At 41.1% G+C, this 17,645-nt stretch overlaps 2 protein-coding genes across 2 annotated transcripts in view; both read left to right on the top strand.

Annotated features, from left to right (window-relative positions):
- Window positions 1-13,129, top strand: part of TXNDC12 (thioredoxin domain containing 12) — a 32,654-nt gene extending 19,525 nt beyond the window's left edge. Inside the window, exons 3-7 of the mRNA XM_006732075.3 lie at window positions 6,423-6,475; window positions 7,334-7,407; window positions 9,477-9,546; window positions 10,262-10,345; window positions 12,272-13,129. Of these exons, the coding sequence (XP_006732138.1) occupies window positions 6,423-6,475; window positions 7,334-7,407; window positions 9,477-9,546; window positions 10,262-10,345; window positions 12,272-12,351 (361 nt within the window). The 3' untranslated portion in view covers window positions 12,352-13,129. The remainder of the gene's footprint in view (window positions 1-6,422; window positions 6,476-7,333; window positions 7,408-9,476; window positions 9,547-10,261; window positions 10,346-12,271) is intronic.
- KTI12 (KTI12 chromatin associated homolog) lies at window positions 1,759-4,077 on the top strand. Its single transcript, XM_006732074.3, has one exon. The coding sequence runs from the start codon at window positions 2,434-2,436 to the stop codon at window positions 3,490-3,492; it is 1,059 nt and encodes a 352-aa protein (XP_006732137.1). The 5' UTR covers window positions 1,759-2,433; the 3' UTR covers window positions 3,493-4,077.
- Window positions 13,130-17,645: the final 4,516 nt, after the last annotated feature.

Here is a 17,645-nt window from a genome sequence, read left to right as displayed (position 1 = left end):
AATACATTCAATAGGTTATTTATGCTGGTGAAACATTTTCCAGGCATCACCTTAACATTAATTTCAGGTGAAGGGATATGCCAAAACAGAGCCAGAACTGAGTAGTTGCCTGATGATAACAATACTACTATTCCTACTACTACTAAATGCTTATTATGCACCAGACACTGAATTATGTGAATTAACTCATTTAATTCTCACAACAGCTCTTTTGAGGTGGGTACTGCTGTTACCTTCATTTTAGAGATGAGAAAACTAAGACACAGAGCAGTTAAGTAACTTGCTTCAGATCACACAGCTAGTAAGTGGCAGAGCCAAGATTCAAACCCCCAGGCATTCTGGCTTCAGAGCCTGCACTCAGCCAGTAAACCATACTGCCTAACAGTCTCAAGTTGAATAGTCTTTTTTTTTTTTAAGATTTTATTTATTTAGGGCGCCTGGGTGGCTCAGTTGGTTAAGCGACTGCCTTCGGCTCAGGTCATGATCTTGGAGTCCCGGGATCGAGTCCCGCATCGGGCTCCCTGCTCGGCAGGGAGCCTGCTTCTGCCTCTGACCCTCCCCCCTCTCATGTGCTCTCTCTCTCATTCTCTCTGTCTCAAATAAATAAATAAAATCTTTAAAAAAAAAAATTTTATTTATTTATTTGACAGAGAGAGAGACAGCGAGAGAGGGAACACAAGCAGGGGGAGTGGGAGAGGGAGAAGCAGACTTCCCGCGGAGCAGGGAGCCTAACACGGGGCTCAATCCCAGGACCCTGGGACCACGATCCAAGCCGAAGGCAGACGCCCAACGACTGAGCCACCCAGGCGCCCCTCAAGTTGAACAGTCTTAACTTTCAATTAGTTTAGTGTATGCACTGATGCAAATAACTGATAAAGGAGGAAGAAAAGGCAGAGCAGGGGAGGGAAGGCTAAAGCACTGATCTAAGTGCTTTACATGCATTAATTTATTTAATCCTTATAACCTATGAGGTTGGTTCAGCCTGTGAAATAAGAACTGTTGTTATTATTTTATGAGAGAGGAAATTGAGACACAGAATGATTAAATAACTTGTCAATAGATTACACAGTAAGTGACAGAGCCAATACTTGAATATTCTCTACTATACTGTATTGGAGAGACACAAAGACCCAATATATGTGCATCTACTTTTTATACACACATACTTGCACAGAAACACACTTCTGCAACTGCAAAATTACAGTTGACTTCTGAACAATGCTGGGGGGTTAGGGGTGCTGACCACCCGCTTAGTCAAAATCTGCATATAACTTTTGAGTCCCCAAAAACTTAACTACCAGTAATCTGTTGACTGGTAGCCAACCGATAACATAAATAGTCAATTAACACATATTTTGTATGTTATATATATTACATACTATATTCTTACAACAAAGTATGGTAGAGAAAAGAAAATGTTAAGAAAATCATAAGGAAAAGAAAATACATTTATTGTACTGTGCTGTAAAAAAAAAAAAAAATCTGCATTACAAGTGTACCTGTGCAATCCAAACCCATTTTTTCAAGGGCCAACTATATTGTGCTTGTTTTTGCTAGAACGGATCCTACAGCTTCATGGCTTTGAGTCTCACACATTCTGTAGAATAGGGTTGCCAGATTTAACAAAAATAAGGATGCCCAGTTAAATTTGAATTTCAGGTAAACAAGAAGTAATTTTAAATATGTCCTATTCGATATCTGAGACATATTAAAAACATTTTTTTGTTGCTTATCTGAAGTTCAAATTTAACTAGGCATCCTGTATTTTACCAGGAAACCTTACCCAGGAGAAAAATTTGTTAGCTTTCAAGTTCCTATTCTTAGACAAAGTCTTAAGTGATTTTGGGGGGCAGTTTGTTTTTCTCCTCTACTTTTACATCCCAACCTACTCTATTCCATTATAGTATTATCTTACTCAGCTTGTAGGTACTTGATTTTTCCCATTCAGACCCTTAACCTCCAACGGGGGAACTGATGTTCATTTCAGAATTCCCAGTCGTGGAGACGTTTAATGATTGAAATGGCTATTGAGTAAACAGTTACTGAGAGTCACTGGGTGTAAGGTATGAAGGGGAACTAGCATTTATGAATTGTCTTTTTGTATGCTAAATATAGTGCTGATTGTTTTTGCAATGTTTAATGCTCATTAAGGCCCCATTATAAATGGTTGGGCATAGTCTTTGGCCACAGGGAGATCACATTCTTTTGATGCCTATTTGACATAAATAACTGATGTCATTCTAGTTTCCATCTCCTTTCTGAGACAACAGGTCCTAGATTTAGTTGGAGTAGAACTCGTGTTTCCATAGCAACAGTAGGTCCTTTAAGAGTCGAGAGGACAGGAAGTGCAGTTTGCCTTTCCGGTTTGCGTCCGTGACGTCGACACCCCGGAAGTTGACGCTACGCGGATGCACATGGCCGCGCCCTGTAAGGATGCCGCTCGTCGTGTTTTGCGGGCTGCCGTACAGCGGCAAGAGCCGGCGTGCGGAGGAGCTCCGTCGGGCGCTAGCGGCCGAGGGCCGTGCGGTGTACGTGGTGGATGACGCGGCGGTGCTGGGCACGGAGGACGCGACCGTGTACCGCGATTCGGCCCGTGAGAAGGCGTTGCGCGGGGCTCTGCGAGCCGCGGTGGAGCGGCGCTTGAGTCGCCACGATGTGGTCATTCTCGACTCGCTTAACTACATCAAGGGATTCCGCTACGAGCTCTACTGCCTTGCGCGGGCGGCGCGCACCCCGCTTTGCTTGGTATATTGCATACGGCCGGGTGGTCTGAGCGGAGGACCTCGGGAGGCGGGTGCGGCAGACAACCGAGGCCAGAACCTCAGTGTGAGTTGGAAGCCGCGCACTGAGGAAAGAGGGAGACCTCTGGCGGCTGGCAGTAGTGTCCTCAGGGAACCCCAAACAGTGGACTTTGTAGTAAGTGGAAGAACCCAGTCCGACGTACCTAAGGAACTGGAGCAGGAGGAAACCAAGGCGCCAGATCTTCCAGCTCTTGTGACTCCAGATAAATCTGAAAAGCGTGTGTCTAGTGCCTTTTATCCTCCAGAACTTATGGAAGCCCTAATGCTGCGCTTTGAGGCTCCCGACTCTCGGAACCGCTGGGATCGGCCCCTGTTCACCTTGGTGGGCCTGGAGGAGCCATTGCCCCTAGCAGAAATACGGGCTGCCTTGTTTGAGAACCAGGCTCCCCCACCCCATCAGTCTACACAGTCCCAGCCCCTTGCGTCTGGCAGCTTTCTGCACCAGTTGGATCAGGTCACGAGCCAGGTGTTGGCGGGACTGATGGAAGCGCAGAAGAGCGCGGTCCCTGGAGACTTGCTTAAGCTTCCTGGCACCACGGAGCACCTGCAGTTTACTCGGCCTTTGACCATGGCAGAACTGAGTCGCCTCCGTCGCCAGTTTATTTCCTACACCAAAATGCATCCCAACAATGAAAACCTGCCTCAGCTGGCCAATATGTTTCTGCAGTATCTGAGCCAGAGCCTGCACTAACCAGAGGGAGTGGATGGGGGGGTCGAGGGGAGACATGGCTCCTCATCTAACCTCCACTGCTCTCTGTTTTTCTTGATAGGGTAATCTCAGGGTCTGCAGAGCATTTTGGTGTGTGGTACTAGAGCTGTTGTGACTGATTTACTCACGCTTTCCTTTATGCCAGGCCTTGAGTTTACAGCATAAATTGAGACTAGAAAAAAAGTGGAGAACTGGCTTGGAGGATCTTGGCAAATTTATCCAGGGGACAGTGCTCAGGTGGACACGGTTTGTTTAGATTGGGTTCTACTTGGGGTATCACACACTGTTGATCTCCCCCATCTGAATTGTGGGAGAGCAGATTGGATGAATTGTTTTAAAACAATTAGGAACAAGAACTGAAGATGGCCCAGTTCTGCATCTGCACTGTCCCTTTGTTCATACCACAAACGATTTTTTGAGTACTGTGCCTACTTTTTGTGAGTCTATCCTGGGGCCAGGGGTCACAGATAAATCCACAGGTTTCTGTCCTTGGGAAGCTTTGGTCTTAGTGGAAGTGAAAGACGTTACTAGATTATTTCATCTAATAAAATCTTTTAGAAGAAGAAAGTCTGCTGGAATCTTTTTCACTTAATGTAACTTAATGTTATGCATGTAATTTACATAATGTAGTATTTAGATACACGAGTATCGCTATTACGCCTTTGACCAAAATAGTACTTTAATAGTGCTTAGTAAGAGACTAGATATTTGGTCTAACCTAAAGTAGTTATGACAACTGTAGTGCTTCATTCTGTATTTCAAGGCAGATATCACTTTAAGCTTCTTTTCATTCTTCCATTGATTTCATTAAACAAATGGTGGGTACCTAACTTGCCAGCATTTGTGATTTTCAGAGATGAATTAGATACAGTCTTTGCCCTTGAGAAAGTAATAGTTTGGTGAAAAGTACAGACAAGTAAACATGATTATGGGATGAAAAGAGTTGGCAGTTGCAGAATGATGACAGAATGCTTTGGAACCCCAGAGGAGGAAAGGACTAACTGTTGAGAGAAGGTAGTTTTGAGAAGGCTTCCTAGATGGGTTAACATTCGAACTGTCACTCTAGAACATGGGTCATCAAAGGGTCAAATAGTAAATATTTTAGGCTTTGTAGGCCATAAGGTCTCTGTTGCAGCTTATTAACTGTAGCACATTGTATCATAAAAACAGCCATATACAATAAGTATACAACTGAGTATGAGTGTGTTTCAATAAAACTACACTGAAAGGTGAATTATATTGAATTTTAATATCACAAGGTACTATTTTTTAGATTTGTTTTTCAACCATTTAAAAATGAAACTCCCAAGTCTGTTGTAGGGAGACAGGTAAGTAATAGAGTTCAATGTATTAAATGCAGTGATCATCTTATACAGTGTATGGTGGTGTGATGATACTGGGGTTGGATGATGGAGAAAGCCAATGGCTGCTTACATAGGACTCTCCTACAAGTTGGCATTTGAGCCTTGAGAGCTTAAGAGCTTCATCTGTCCAAGACTGGTTCAGGTGGATTATGTTGCTCATCATTTAAAAAAAGTTTTTTCCTCCCTAATTATAAAAATTACATTTGATTATAGAAAAGTTGGAAAATACAGAAAAAGTATAGTTAAATCCACAATCCCATTATCTAGGGATAACAGCTATTATGTTTTGGTATGTGTCTTTCATTTCCTTTTAGGAATGAAAAAAACACATTTGTATCTTACAGCTCTACAGAAGCAGGCAGTGGGCTGGATTAGGTCTACAGACTATAGTTTGCTGATCTCTGCTCTAGAAGGATAAATAGGAGTTTGCTTGGGAGAGGAGGTAGCAAGGCATTCTTAACTGCTCTGTAAATGCATAGAGCTATTAAAAGGATGGGCTGCCTTGGTTGGTGATGTGTTTCTTGCTCATCAAGGCAATCTGGACCACCTTTTGTTATACTAGATATATTGGATGTGTTATAATTACATATGATATATTAGATGATATATGATATATTAGAATTCCTGGGTGAAATGGAGGCTTGGACGAGGCAACCTTTAAGGCTTTTTCCAACCTCTATTCTCTGATTAAAAGTTAGTTGATTATTGGTTGTGGATTGCATCCTAAATTGAAGTAGGCAATAATGGTCAGAAAGAACATTGGTTTTGGAGTCAGAATTAAGGAATTAGCTAGTAAGTGGCAGAGCCTAGATGTTATGTGGTCAGATATTTAATTTCTTAGGGTCTTAGTCTACGTTTTCTCCTTTCTTTTATGAGAACATTAATAGTATATACCTTAGGATTGTTGTGAAGATTTATTTATTTTTAAAGATTTTATTTATTTATTAGAGAGAGAACATGAACAGGGAGAGGGGCACAGGAGGGAGAAACAGACTCCCTACTGGACACAACGAAGGGCTCTATCCCAGGACCTGAGATCATGACCTAAGCAGAAGGCAGATGCTTAACTGACTGAGCCACCCAGGCACCCCTATGTTTGTTCTTTAAATTTATTTTAAAGTAAGCTGTCTGCCCTACGTGGGTCTTGAACTCATGACTCCAAGATCAGGAGTCACATGTTTACTGACTGAGCCAGCCAAGCACCCCTATTCTAGTTTTTAATTTGACATACCAATGAAAAGTTTTATTAACATTTTCAATGGTTATATAACCATAACATTTAGAAGTACTGTAATTTGATGTTTTCTTCTTTTCTAGTCTTTTCTCCCTAGCTTTAAAACCCGAATTTGCAGAATTTACAGGAATGTCAGAACTTACCAATAATTGTATTACAATAATCTATATTTAATATTTAGGTCACCTAAAAATTTTCTTAGTCTAGAACATCTTTATACATTAACCTTTGTCTTTATAAAGTGGTCATTTTATTAGGATAGACTTAAAAGAAGTGGAATTACTAGATTGTAATTTCTTCATTTTCTTTTTAAGTGGCTTGCCTCTGATGGTGATTATCCACAAGTCCTGGTGTGGAGCTTGCAAAGGTAAGTGCAAATAATCAAACCTCCAATGTGTTCTTAAATATTAACACTTAAAAAATATTAGCACAATAAAAAAAAGAAAAAAAAGAAGAAAAAAAAATATATTAGCACAGACTTTGTCCGAGCACTGCTGATAGCTTTAAGGAATACCAAAGAAATATATGACATAGATTCCCTGCTCTCAAGAAGTTTGCAGTTACCTATGCAAGGGATTAGAGGGTGAAGCAACTGAGATATGGTTAGGGAGAGTATAGTATTAAGTGCTACAGTAGTCATATGGACCGTAAATATAGGAAACTGAAATATACAGAGACATGAGAAGTGACTAGGGAAGTCTTCCTGGAGGAGGTGGGAACCAAATTAGAACCCAAGGTTATTTGTGGCATGTATTCTTTCTGCTGTGCCCCCTTGCTACTTCCCAGTCAGGTTTTTTTCTTTTGTTGGGTATGCTACACTCAGCAGAATCCTAGTTGGAAAAGGAGTATAAAATTAGTGTAAATAGCATACTTATATATATACATGTTGTGATGTTACTCTGTTGTCTTTGTCTATTACCTCAATAGAAGTTACTGAAATGTGGCTATAAAAAGCAAATAGAAATAATTTTTTTTCATTTGTATGCCATTATCCATATTTTATAAATGGGATAAAAGCCAGAGAAATGAAGTCAGTCATTCCAGTGATATACCTGTGTGAGTAAGTGGCAGAAGCACGACCAGAATTCAGGTGTCCTGATTTCTGGTTCTTAGGAGTTAAAAAAAAAAAAAAAAAAGTTTCATTTCTCTGAATCAACTCAGCAAATTAGGGTTTGGATATGACAGTGATGTTTTCATCTATTCTAAAATCTTTTTCCCCTCCTAGCTTTAAAGCCCAAATTTGCTGAATCTACAGAAATTTCAGAACTTTCCCATAATTTTGTTATGGTGAACCTTGAGGTAAGACTTTGAGAGTTTCTCCTTTCTGCTATGATTTTAAGTCTTTGCTGTTTTGAAATTGTCATCATTAATGGTGTAAAATCATATTCAGCAGAGCTGGCTTCTCGTATACAAGTGTTTTCCTCTTGACCCTCTAATACTAAGGCTTGTGTGTCAGCTGTAGAAAGCCATCCAGCCTCCACTTGTCAGAGGAATAAGAGTAGAAATTGGATAAGATGACTATGTTTTAAGGTCCCCTCAATTTTAGTCCATGATTATGACATGTTTTACATCATTGTATGGATGAACTAAAGGTATAAAAACACATGCAGGACACAGATCCCTGCAAAATGTGATGCAGTTGAGCCCCTTCTCTGTGCTGGGCTTGTATATACAATCTTCCTGTTTCTTCATTAGATATCCTTTATGTACTTGACATAGATTATAGGTCTTTTAATCTCAAGTCAGAATATCAGATCTTAGAAGGGATTTTTCGGCCACTGGGACTATATCTCCATTTTACAGAAAGAACATCTTGGGACCGAAGGAATTAGGTGATTTAGTCAAGATCAGAGAGCCTAATAAGTGATAAGAATAGGTACTGTGACCTAGCTCTGCTGCCTTTTAGGGTGTACTCTTCAAATAAGGGATGCTTGGATGCTTTATGATGAAACTTCTAGCCCTAAGTTTCTGTAAAGATAATATTTACTTAAACATAGGACTGGAAATCTTTTGAGGACACTAACGGGGAATGTTGAGGCAGCTAAGGGTTTGTAAAGGATTGCTTATATAACTAGTGGATAGCCTGAATGCTGACACACCGCACTCAAGGCAAAATTATATTACAGTTTGAAGAAATTCCATTTAACTCCTGAAATGGGATCCACACCAAAAATGACAAAATTACTGTTGATTTCTTATGCATAAGAACTTCTCATCACTTTCTGAGTTAGAATCACCACTCAAGGGAAACAGAAATGTCTTAACTGAGCATTCTCCAAATTTAGACATTTCTTCAAAAGAAAGCTAACTGTGTGGTCATATCTCCTGGGAGGACTATAACTCCATAATTATGGCTAAAATGTCAGTCTCATTGACTCATTGATTCAAGAAATACTGTGTGCAAGTCAAGGATGTGGGTATTGGGAATCAGTGATGGAAAAACAGATAAAATTCCCCACCCTATTGATATTACATATGGGAAAATGAATATGGGGAGACAGACAAATCAGTTAAACAAAATATGTCAGATGGTGGTAACTGCTATGGCTAAAAATGAAGGGTGGAGGGGATACTTTGCAATTTTAAATAGATGGTTAGAAAAGAAGGTGACTGGGGCGCCTGGGTGGCTCAGTCATTAAGCGTCTGCCTTCAGCACAGGTAATGATCCCAGGGTCCTGGGATCGAGCCCCACATCGGGCTCCCTGCCCCGCGGGCAGCCTGCTTCTCCCTCTCCCACTCCCCCTGCTTGTGTTCCCTCTCTCGCTGTGTCTCTCCCTGTCAAATAAATAAAATCTTTAAAAAAAAAAAGAAAGAAAGAAAAGAAAAGAAGGTGACATCTGAGCAAAGATTTGAAACAAAAAAGGGAGTAAGCCATGTGGATAATGGAGGAAGTAAGTCCTGGCAGAGGGTAAGAGCAAGTGCAAAGGCCTGAGTGAGGTGCATGCCTGGCTTGTTTAAGGACAGCAACAGCAAGCAGGTCAGCATCATTGAAGAAGACTGAACAAGGGGTAGGACATAGAGTCAGAAAAGTGCCCAGGTGGCAGATTATGTAGGGCCTCTTAGGCCACTTGGGACTTGAGGTTTTACCCTGAGTGAGAGGGGAAGCCCCTGAAAGGTTTTTTGTTTTTGTTTTTAAGATTTATTTATTTATTTGAGAGAGAGACAGAGACAGTGGAGTGAAGGGGCAGAGGGAGAGAGAGTCTTAAGCAGACTCTGCACTGAGCATGGGGCCTGACTCGGGGCTCAGCCTTACAACCCCTAGATCACAACCTGAGCTGAAACCAAGACAGCGCCACCCAGGCACCCCGCCACTGAAAGGTTTTGAAGAGAGAAAGGACATGATCTGACTTAACGTTTATACTTAATAGGATGAAGAGGAGCCCAAGGATGAAGATTTCAGCCCTGATGGGGGTTATATTCCGCGAATCCTTTTCCTGGGTAAGGTGAAATCTTAATCTGGGGATCTGTGATGTGATAAAGAGATAAGGGAGTCGAGGCACTGACTCTAGTGAAGCTATACGAGGGTGGTTAAAAACAAAAATGAACAAAAGCCAGTTTCAAGAAAGTGTGGGGGAGTTCCGAATGCCAGAACTTCAAGTCTGAAGGAAAATTTTTTCCATTAACTAACTGTTTTTGTGAGCAGTGACAGAATACTGATCATCCATTATTCATTTGTGTGTCAGTCATATGTCAAGCACTGTGCTAGGCACTGCAGGGACAGAGATAAGCCACAATTCCTACCCTTGACCTCATAGTGCAACTGAGGCAGCGGAATACTATAACCAGACAGATGTCTTTCCACAAACAATTTATAAAAGATGTTAAGTTTAATGACAGTCTAATCTTTGCTCAGCATTCCGCTGGATTCTGTGGGGGAGACAAATAGAAATGTAGGATCCCACCATCATCAAGAAGAAAGGGAACATGCCAGGAAGCGAGAACAGCATATACCAAGGCATGGGGGACTTGAGTTCAGGGAGCTACAAGGAATTCACTGTGATTACAGCATAAAACACAAGGGGTAGAGTGGTGAGATAATGGGCTGCAAAGATGGGCAGGTCTCATTTTCTAGAGGGCCTAATGTACTATAGAGAATTTGCAATACCTCTCTGTTATCATTATTGCAATCCTTGTGCCATTTTGTCTACAATAGATCCCAGTGGCAAGGTGCATCCTGAAATCATCAATGAGAATGGAAACCCCAGCTACAAGTATTTCTACATCAGTGCCGAACAAGGTATGGTTATGTTGAGAGAGTGGGAGAATTGCTGCTAAATTTAACTAGGATGAACCACATTCAAGGTCTATGAGAGGAGACTCGATGCTGTGTGTTAGCTGAGCATCTCCAGCATGACTAGCTTTTGGCTAGAACCTGTGTAAAATACAGGAGAAAGATGAGACTGAGCCCCTTCCCTAGCTGCTTACAATGCTGTTTGGAGCTAAATGAACCACGGGAAATTGAAGAACTGAAGCTCATGGAGGTAGTCACTTGCCTGTGGTCTCAAAATTAAGTGGCAGAGCCGGAATTTCAGTCCAGAACTTAAGTTTTTTCCCACTGTGCTAATGCTACTCTTCCTATAAGAATTCAGAGGAGAGGGAATGCCATTAGGTGATCAAGTCTAAAAGGTTTCATCAATAGTAAGCTTTAACTGGACCTAGAAGGATAAAAATTTGTCTCTATGAACAGATACGAGGACATTTCAAGCTATGGAAGCAAGGGTGGGGAGTGTAGCCCAATATGGAGAGTACGGCAGGCTTGCTAGAAGACACAGTGACTGGACTGAATCCTGAAGAATGAGACCTAGCCAGCAGAAGAATGCAAAAAGCATGTTCCAGGCAGAGAGAATAGCATCAGCACAAACAGGTGAAGGAAGGTTGAAATCATGTCAGGCCTTCTTGTTCTCTAATCCTTGAGCACCGTCATTCTAGAGGCAGGGGTTGGAATTCATGCTAAGTACTGTCCCTGTTTTCCTTCCAAAGTTCCTCCTGTTATCTATAAGAGGGGGTTGTTTGCTAAGTTGCCATGTGTCCTGCATTGCCATGCTGCCAGGTTGTTGCTCACTTTATGTTCTGAGTCCTTGGAACTCTTATTTCTCAGAATAGGGAGAGGAAAGAGATCTGGAGAGGTTATCTCCTTCCCATAGGTAAGGAGAATGTCATCTTCCTTACCCAAATGCAGATCACTGGAGGCTGGTGTTAGAGGGAAATTTCCCACATGGGAAGGGCAGCTAGATTTTAGGTCCCCAACTCTTGACCCTAGAGATTCACCTTCCCTTTAGAATTTCATCCAACTTGCCATTGCCATCATCTTTTAACACATTAGTCCAAATGTGGACACAAGACCCTTGCCTGGATCCCCCATGGCTCAGCTGACATGAAACTGGAACATCAAGCCTGGCTTTACTAAAGGCTTAGGCCCAGCAAAAGGGAAATAACAAACTCTACTACCTGGCTCTTACAAGGTTATAGGCTTGCTTTCTGAGATTTACAGACTCTGGCTCAACCCAGCTCCTGGCCTGTCACTCTATAGAGAGCCTGTCCCAAAACAGCTGCCCTCGACGCTGAGTCGACAAGAGAGCTGTCCTGAGATAGTTCAGCTCTTTTTTTTGACTGAGAACTTGGTTGCTTCTCGGTATGGTTGATGCTAGAAATGACTGCCTCCTTCATTGAAGACCATACCCCCTCTGAGCACACACACATGCTCTCCTGTAACTTCCACAGGAAATGAAAAATAAATGCAGCATTCATCAAAAGATCATCATGGGGATGGTAGGAGGTTGTTTTCTATTCCCTTAAAGACAAGTGAACATCTGTAGTCTGTGACAGGGATTCAGCCCTAATCCTGGAGGATAAGCCATAGTTAACTAGTAGTATTTTTGTAGTATTTCATCATTTATAAAGCTCTTTTATTATCCATTCATTTAATTTTTATACTAATCCTGTGTGAAGTAAGTAACGTTACCTCATTTTATAGATGAGGAAACAAATATATACCTGGAAAAGAGGTAAATAACTTTCCAGGACTAAAATCCAGAACTAGATCTAGAGTCCAGATCCTGTGCTCCTATCATATTTCTCCTATAATAAAAATCTATGTTAGTTGTCAAATGTCAGATATTAAAAACCTACTTCATACTTTCTCCCCCCAACCTTTATTTCACAGTTGTTCAGGGGATGAAGGAAGCTCAGGAGAGGCTGACGGGGGATGCCTTCAGAGAGAAACATCTTGAAGATGAGTTGTAACATGAATATATCCCTTCTTTCATCAGAGTTAGTGTTCTGGAAGGAAAGCAGCAGGGGAGGGAATATTGAGGAATCGCTCAGAACAATTAAACCAACCAGGAAACCTTGCTCCTGCCTACATGGGGAGGAGCGCTCTCACTGTGGAAGACTTCTGCTGACAGGAGCTGGTCTCCACGTTTGTGGATCCAGCGGAGCACAGCAAACTTCCTTCTCCTGCCCCCTCCTAGATGTCTGTTTGTCATGGAATGTAAAGAATGACAGCTTTTGACACAAAACTTGAGCCATTTGGAGGTGTACTCCTCACACTTCAATATTTGAATCTTTTTCCGTTTCCTCCCGCTTTATTCACCTTGGTGGTGAAAGGAGACCAGTAGCATCTTTTCTACAGTATTAAAATTGCAGAAATAGTTTATCATTTAAAAAAACAAACTTAAATGTAAATCAGAAATTCTACCCCCGTCGAGGAGACCAGCCTGTTTCTTCTCCTTTTCTCCTGGGAATAATCTTGGGCTTCTTCCTGAATCCCGGCAACTTCCATCCTCTTCTGCTTGGGCTTCCCTGTTCGCACGCATGTGTATGCAGGAGTGGCTGTGTGTTTGGACTCAGCCCCAGCTGGAAGCATGCTTTTCCCTGTTACTATTACAGAAACAGAAACCTTCAAGCCCTAGGTGGAGCCAATTTTGTCAAGTCGTCAACTGTATTTTTGTACTGAGGTTAACAAAAAAAATTTACAAATATTAATTGTTCCTTTAAACTTTAATAAAACTTTGAAAGGAAATGTGTTGTGATGGCCTTTTTGTTATTGGAGAATGGAGGGAGGGATGGAGATCACTGCAGGAAGAAAACTAACCATGAGGACCTCATCTAGGACTCTTCCCACTCCTGCTCCTCCCACATTCAAATAGGCATCAGAGCTCATCTCTTCTGCTATTAAAAAGCTGAATTCCCTCTCTCCTCATAGTCACTGTTTTCGGGCAGGGCAGGGTTTTTCTATTTCCTAGACTACTTATTGTGACAGCCTCTTGAGTCCAACACTCCTCCTACAATCCATCCTCCTTGCTTCCCTCTGCTGATCTTTTCAAAATGCAAATGTGAAAATGTCACTCCCCTGCTTAAAGCCTTTCTTGCCACCTCAAGACAGTAGTATTAACAGGAGGAGATATTTGGGCCTCAGTATGGGCCAGGCACTCTTCTAAGTGTTGTGTGTGCGTTATCCTATTTCGTTTGTGTTTAATCCTAACAGCCGTATGAGAAAGGTATACAACAGTCCTAATTTTACAGAAGAATTTGAAGTATACAATGAAACCAAGGCACAGAATAAAGTCAAGATCTTTCCCGTGGCCTTTAAGAAGCTGCCTGCTTGTTCCCTTTCATGTCTTTGCATTTTGTGTTGTGGTGACACCACATTTAACTGTTCAAGTTCCCCTCGCAACGTGCTTTTTTATGCTTTTGTGTCTTTGCTTGGCTTGCTTCCACTGCCCCCTCTTCCTGAGACCTTTCCTGACCTTTCTCATGTACCTACTCTGCCAAGCACATCAGTCCTGGCCCCACACTACATTATATTGTATTCTCTGCACATCTGTGGCTGTTACCAGGTGGCCTTGCTTCTCCCTGTGTCCCAAGCTCCCACAACAGTGTAGCTTCAAGTGAATTGTCGACCTCTCTGGTAGGTTCCTTTCATCTCTTCTCTTTATAGTTCTGTGGGATAAGTATTGTTAGCCTCATTTATGGAATAGGAAACTATGGAGAGGGAATTGGCTTGCCCACAGTTTCTAGACTAAGTAATTACTGAATTCTAACCATGCCTCTCTGACTTCAAACTCATGCTTTTTTTCCCACCACACATTGCATTCCCTCCCTTATGTTCCAAGGTGTGACTCAGAACAGGAGTTTTCAATCTGGGTACAGACTTTATAAGAGATACATAGACACGGAAACTTTAATGAATTGATACTCAGATCATTTTCTTAAAAGTGATTTCCCAGGATTCCTCAAAAAATTAAACAGAAGTACCATATGATGCACCAATTCCACTGCCAGATATATACCCAAAAGAATTGAATGCAGAGACTTGAATAGATATTTGCACACCCATGTTCATAGCATTTTTCACGATAGCCAAAAGATGGAAGCAATCCAAGTGTCCATCCGTGGATGAATGGATAAACAAAATGGGATGTATGCATACAATGGAATGTTATTCAGTCTTAGAAAAGGAAATTCTGGTGCATGCTACAACATCAATGAATCTTAAAGACATTATGCTAAGTAAAACAAGCCAGTCATGAAAGGATAAATATCATATGGCTACACTCATATGAAGGTACCAGTCAAATTCATAGTCAAAGTAGAATGTGGTTGCCAGGGGTTAAGAGAAGGGGGGGTGGGGAGCTAGTGTTTACAGAATTTCAGTTGAGAAAGGTGATAAAATTCTGGAGATGGTTGGTGGTGATGGTTGCATAACAATGTGAATGTACTTAATGCCATAGAACTATACACTTAAAAGTGATTATATCTTATCACGATTAAAAAAAATTTTTCCCCAGGGTGCCTGGGTGGCTCAGTCGTTAAGCGTCTGCCTTCGGCTCAGGTCATGATCCCAGGGTTCTGGGATCGAGCCCCGCATCGGGCTCCCTGCTCCGCGGGAAGCCTGCTTCTCCCTCTCCCACTCCCCCTGCTTGTGTTCCCTCTCTCACTGTGTCTCTCTCTGTCAAATAAATAAATAAATACTTTTTTTTTTTTTAAGATCATGACCTGAGCCGAAGGCAGACGCTTAACGACTGAGCCACCCAGGCGCCCCATAAATAAAATATTTTTTTTTTTTAATTTTCCCAGGAAATGTTATCATTCCCACCTCCCTTTTCATTATTCACCTTTCCCCACTTCACAGGAAAAAAGCATACCTCTCACTTTGAATCTTAATATGGTGCATTGCTCTATTTACCAGAGGTAAAAACCTCTGGGGTACCAAAGGAAAACTGAAATAGTACTAAGCTTCCATGATTAAAGGCTTTTTGTCCTGTCCATAGTTCTGTCTTAAGCATAGTTCTTTTTTTTTTTTTAAAGATTTTATTTATTTATTTAATTGACAGAGAATGAGACAGCGTGAGAGGGAACACAAGCAGGGGGAGTGGGAGAGGGAGAAGCAGGCTTCCTGCTGAGCAGGGAGCCCGATGCGGGGCTCGATTCCAGGATCCTGGGATCATGACCTGAGCCGAAGGCAGTCACTTAACCAACTGAGCCACCCAGGCGCCCCAGCATAGTTCTATTAGGAGCAAAATTTGACATTAGAAATGGGCAATTTGCACCATTTGGAGATGTTTTGAATTCAGACAAGTTGTATAGTGGAAATGTTGAAAATTTGCTTCTTCCAGTCTCCAATTATTATTTAAAAAGGCATCTTTCCCAAGGGAGAATTCTAAGGAAGCATAGAAGAAAGTTTGAGTCATCTAGGTGACAAACTCAGGACAAGCCTTCACCTTTTAGAATTCAGAATTAATCTGTGCTCACTTCGGCAGCACATATACTAGATTCAGAATTAATCTTAGAATTTGGAGCTAGGATAGTTGTCAACAGAGATTCATGTTAACATGTTTATTTTAAATTGAAAAATGGAATTGTAATGTTGCCACTGGGCAAAGGCTTAAATACTTCACAAAAGAAGATATGTGAATAGCCAATAAGCATATGAAAATGTGTGATATTATTAGGCATCAGAGAAATGCAGATTAGAACTAGGAGATACCATTTCCTACCTGCTGGAATTGCTAAAATTGATGATATCAAGTGTTGGAGAGGAAGTAGAGCAACTCTTGTATACTGCTGGTGGAAATGTAAAATGGTACAACCACTGTGGTAAACAGTTTGGGAGTTTAACTTTATAAAGTTAAAAATGTACTTACTCTGTAACCCAGCAATTCCAAGATTATGACTATATGGATTATATGAAACAGAGGTCCACAAACGAAAACAAAAACTTGTAGGGGCGCCTGGGTGGCTCAGTCAGTTAAGTGGCTGCCTTCGGCTCAGGTCATGATCCCAGGGGCCTGGGATGGAGCCCTGCATCGGGCTCCCTGCTCGATGGGAAGCCTGCTTCTCCCTCTGCCTGCCCTTCCTCCTGCTTGTGCTCTCTCTCTCTGTCAAATAAATTAAAAAAAAAATCTTAAAAACCAGAAAAACCCACAAAAACTTGTACAAGAATGTTCATAACAACTTTATTCATAATATCCAAAATCTGGAAACAACCTAAATGTCTATCAACAAATAAATGGGTAAATTGTGGTATATTCACACACAGGGATACTTCTGAGAATAAAAAAGAACAAACTACTGATACATGCAACAACATGGATGCATTCTTAAAAACATGTGTGTGAAAAAATAGACCATAAAAAAGAAGAGTACATTTGTATGAAGTTTTGGAACAGGCAAAATTTACCTATAGTCTAAGAAATCAAATAGTGGTTAGCTGGGAGGGGAGTAGCAGGGGGCGGGGGTCACAGGAGGGAACTTTCTGTGGTGATGGAAGTGTTGGTTACATACGTGTATACATTTGTCAAAACTCATTGTACTGTAAACATACATTTTACTGTATGTAATTTATATGCCAATACATTTGATTTTAAAACACCTATTCCAACTCTCCAAACTGAAATCTCTGAAAGTCTGATGCAGCTGATTGATTTAATGTGAAGACTGACTTGGCCATTAGGTAATACATAAGACTTTTCCCATAAATTGAATGAAAGCTAAGTGTTTGATTAAAACATACTTAAATCACATAAAATAAATAGATTTTTATCAAAGTATATTATATTTTTTAAAAGTTTTAATTTAAATTCCAGTTAACATGCAGTGTAATATTAGTTTCAGGTGTGCAATACAGTGATTCAACCCTTCCATACAACACCTGGTGCTCATCACAAGCGCTCTCCTTAATCCCCATCACTTATTTTACCCATCCCCCACCCACCTCCCCTCAAAGTATATCAGATTGGCAAAGATTTTCTTAGCCATTTCTGAGAAATTGGGTTATACAATATATCTCAAAGGCAAGTGAAAAAGTCTGGGATGTAGTTAACAAGTATTTCGTAAGTCTTTGTGGTATACTTCCCAGAAATTGAGAAAGTGAATGACTAATGAATCGGCAACAAATTCTTTCACAAAGTAGATGTTTTCTACTTCTTCGCTTACAACATGATTGAAAGATGACCTAATTGAATTATCAACTGAAATATCATTTGAAATTTTTGATGTTAGATCACTGTGACTTTTGGGCACATCACTCAGTTATG

The sequence above is a fragment of the Leptonychotes weddellii genome, chromosome 4 (genome assembly GCF_054177405.1).
Source record: "Leptonychotes weddellii isolate Sample4059 chromosome 4, ASM5417740v2, whole genome shotgun sequence".
In the NCBI taxonomy this organism is placed as follows: Eukaryota; Metazoa; Chordata; class Mammalia; order Carnivora; family Phocidae; genus Leptonychotes; species Leptonychotes weddellii.
The sequence above is the reverse complement of the archived record's forward strand: the minus strand, read 5'-3'. Positions and strand labels throughout refer to the sequence as shown.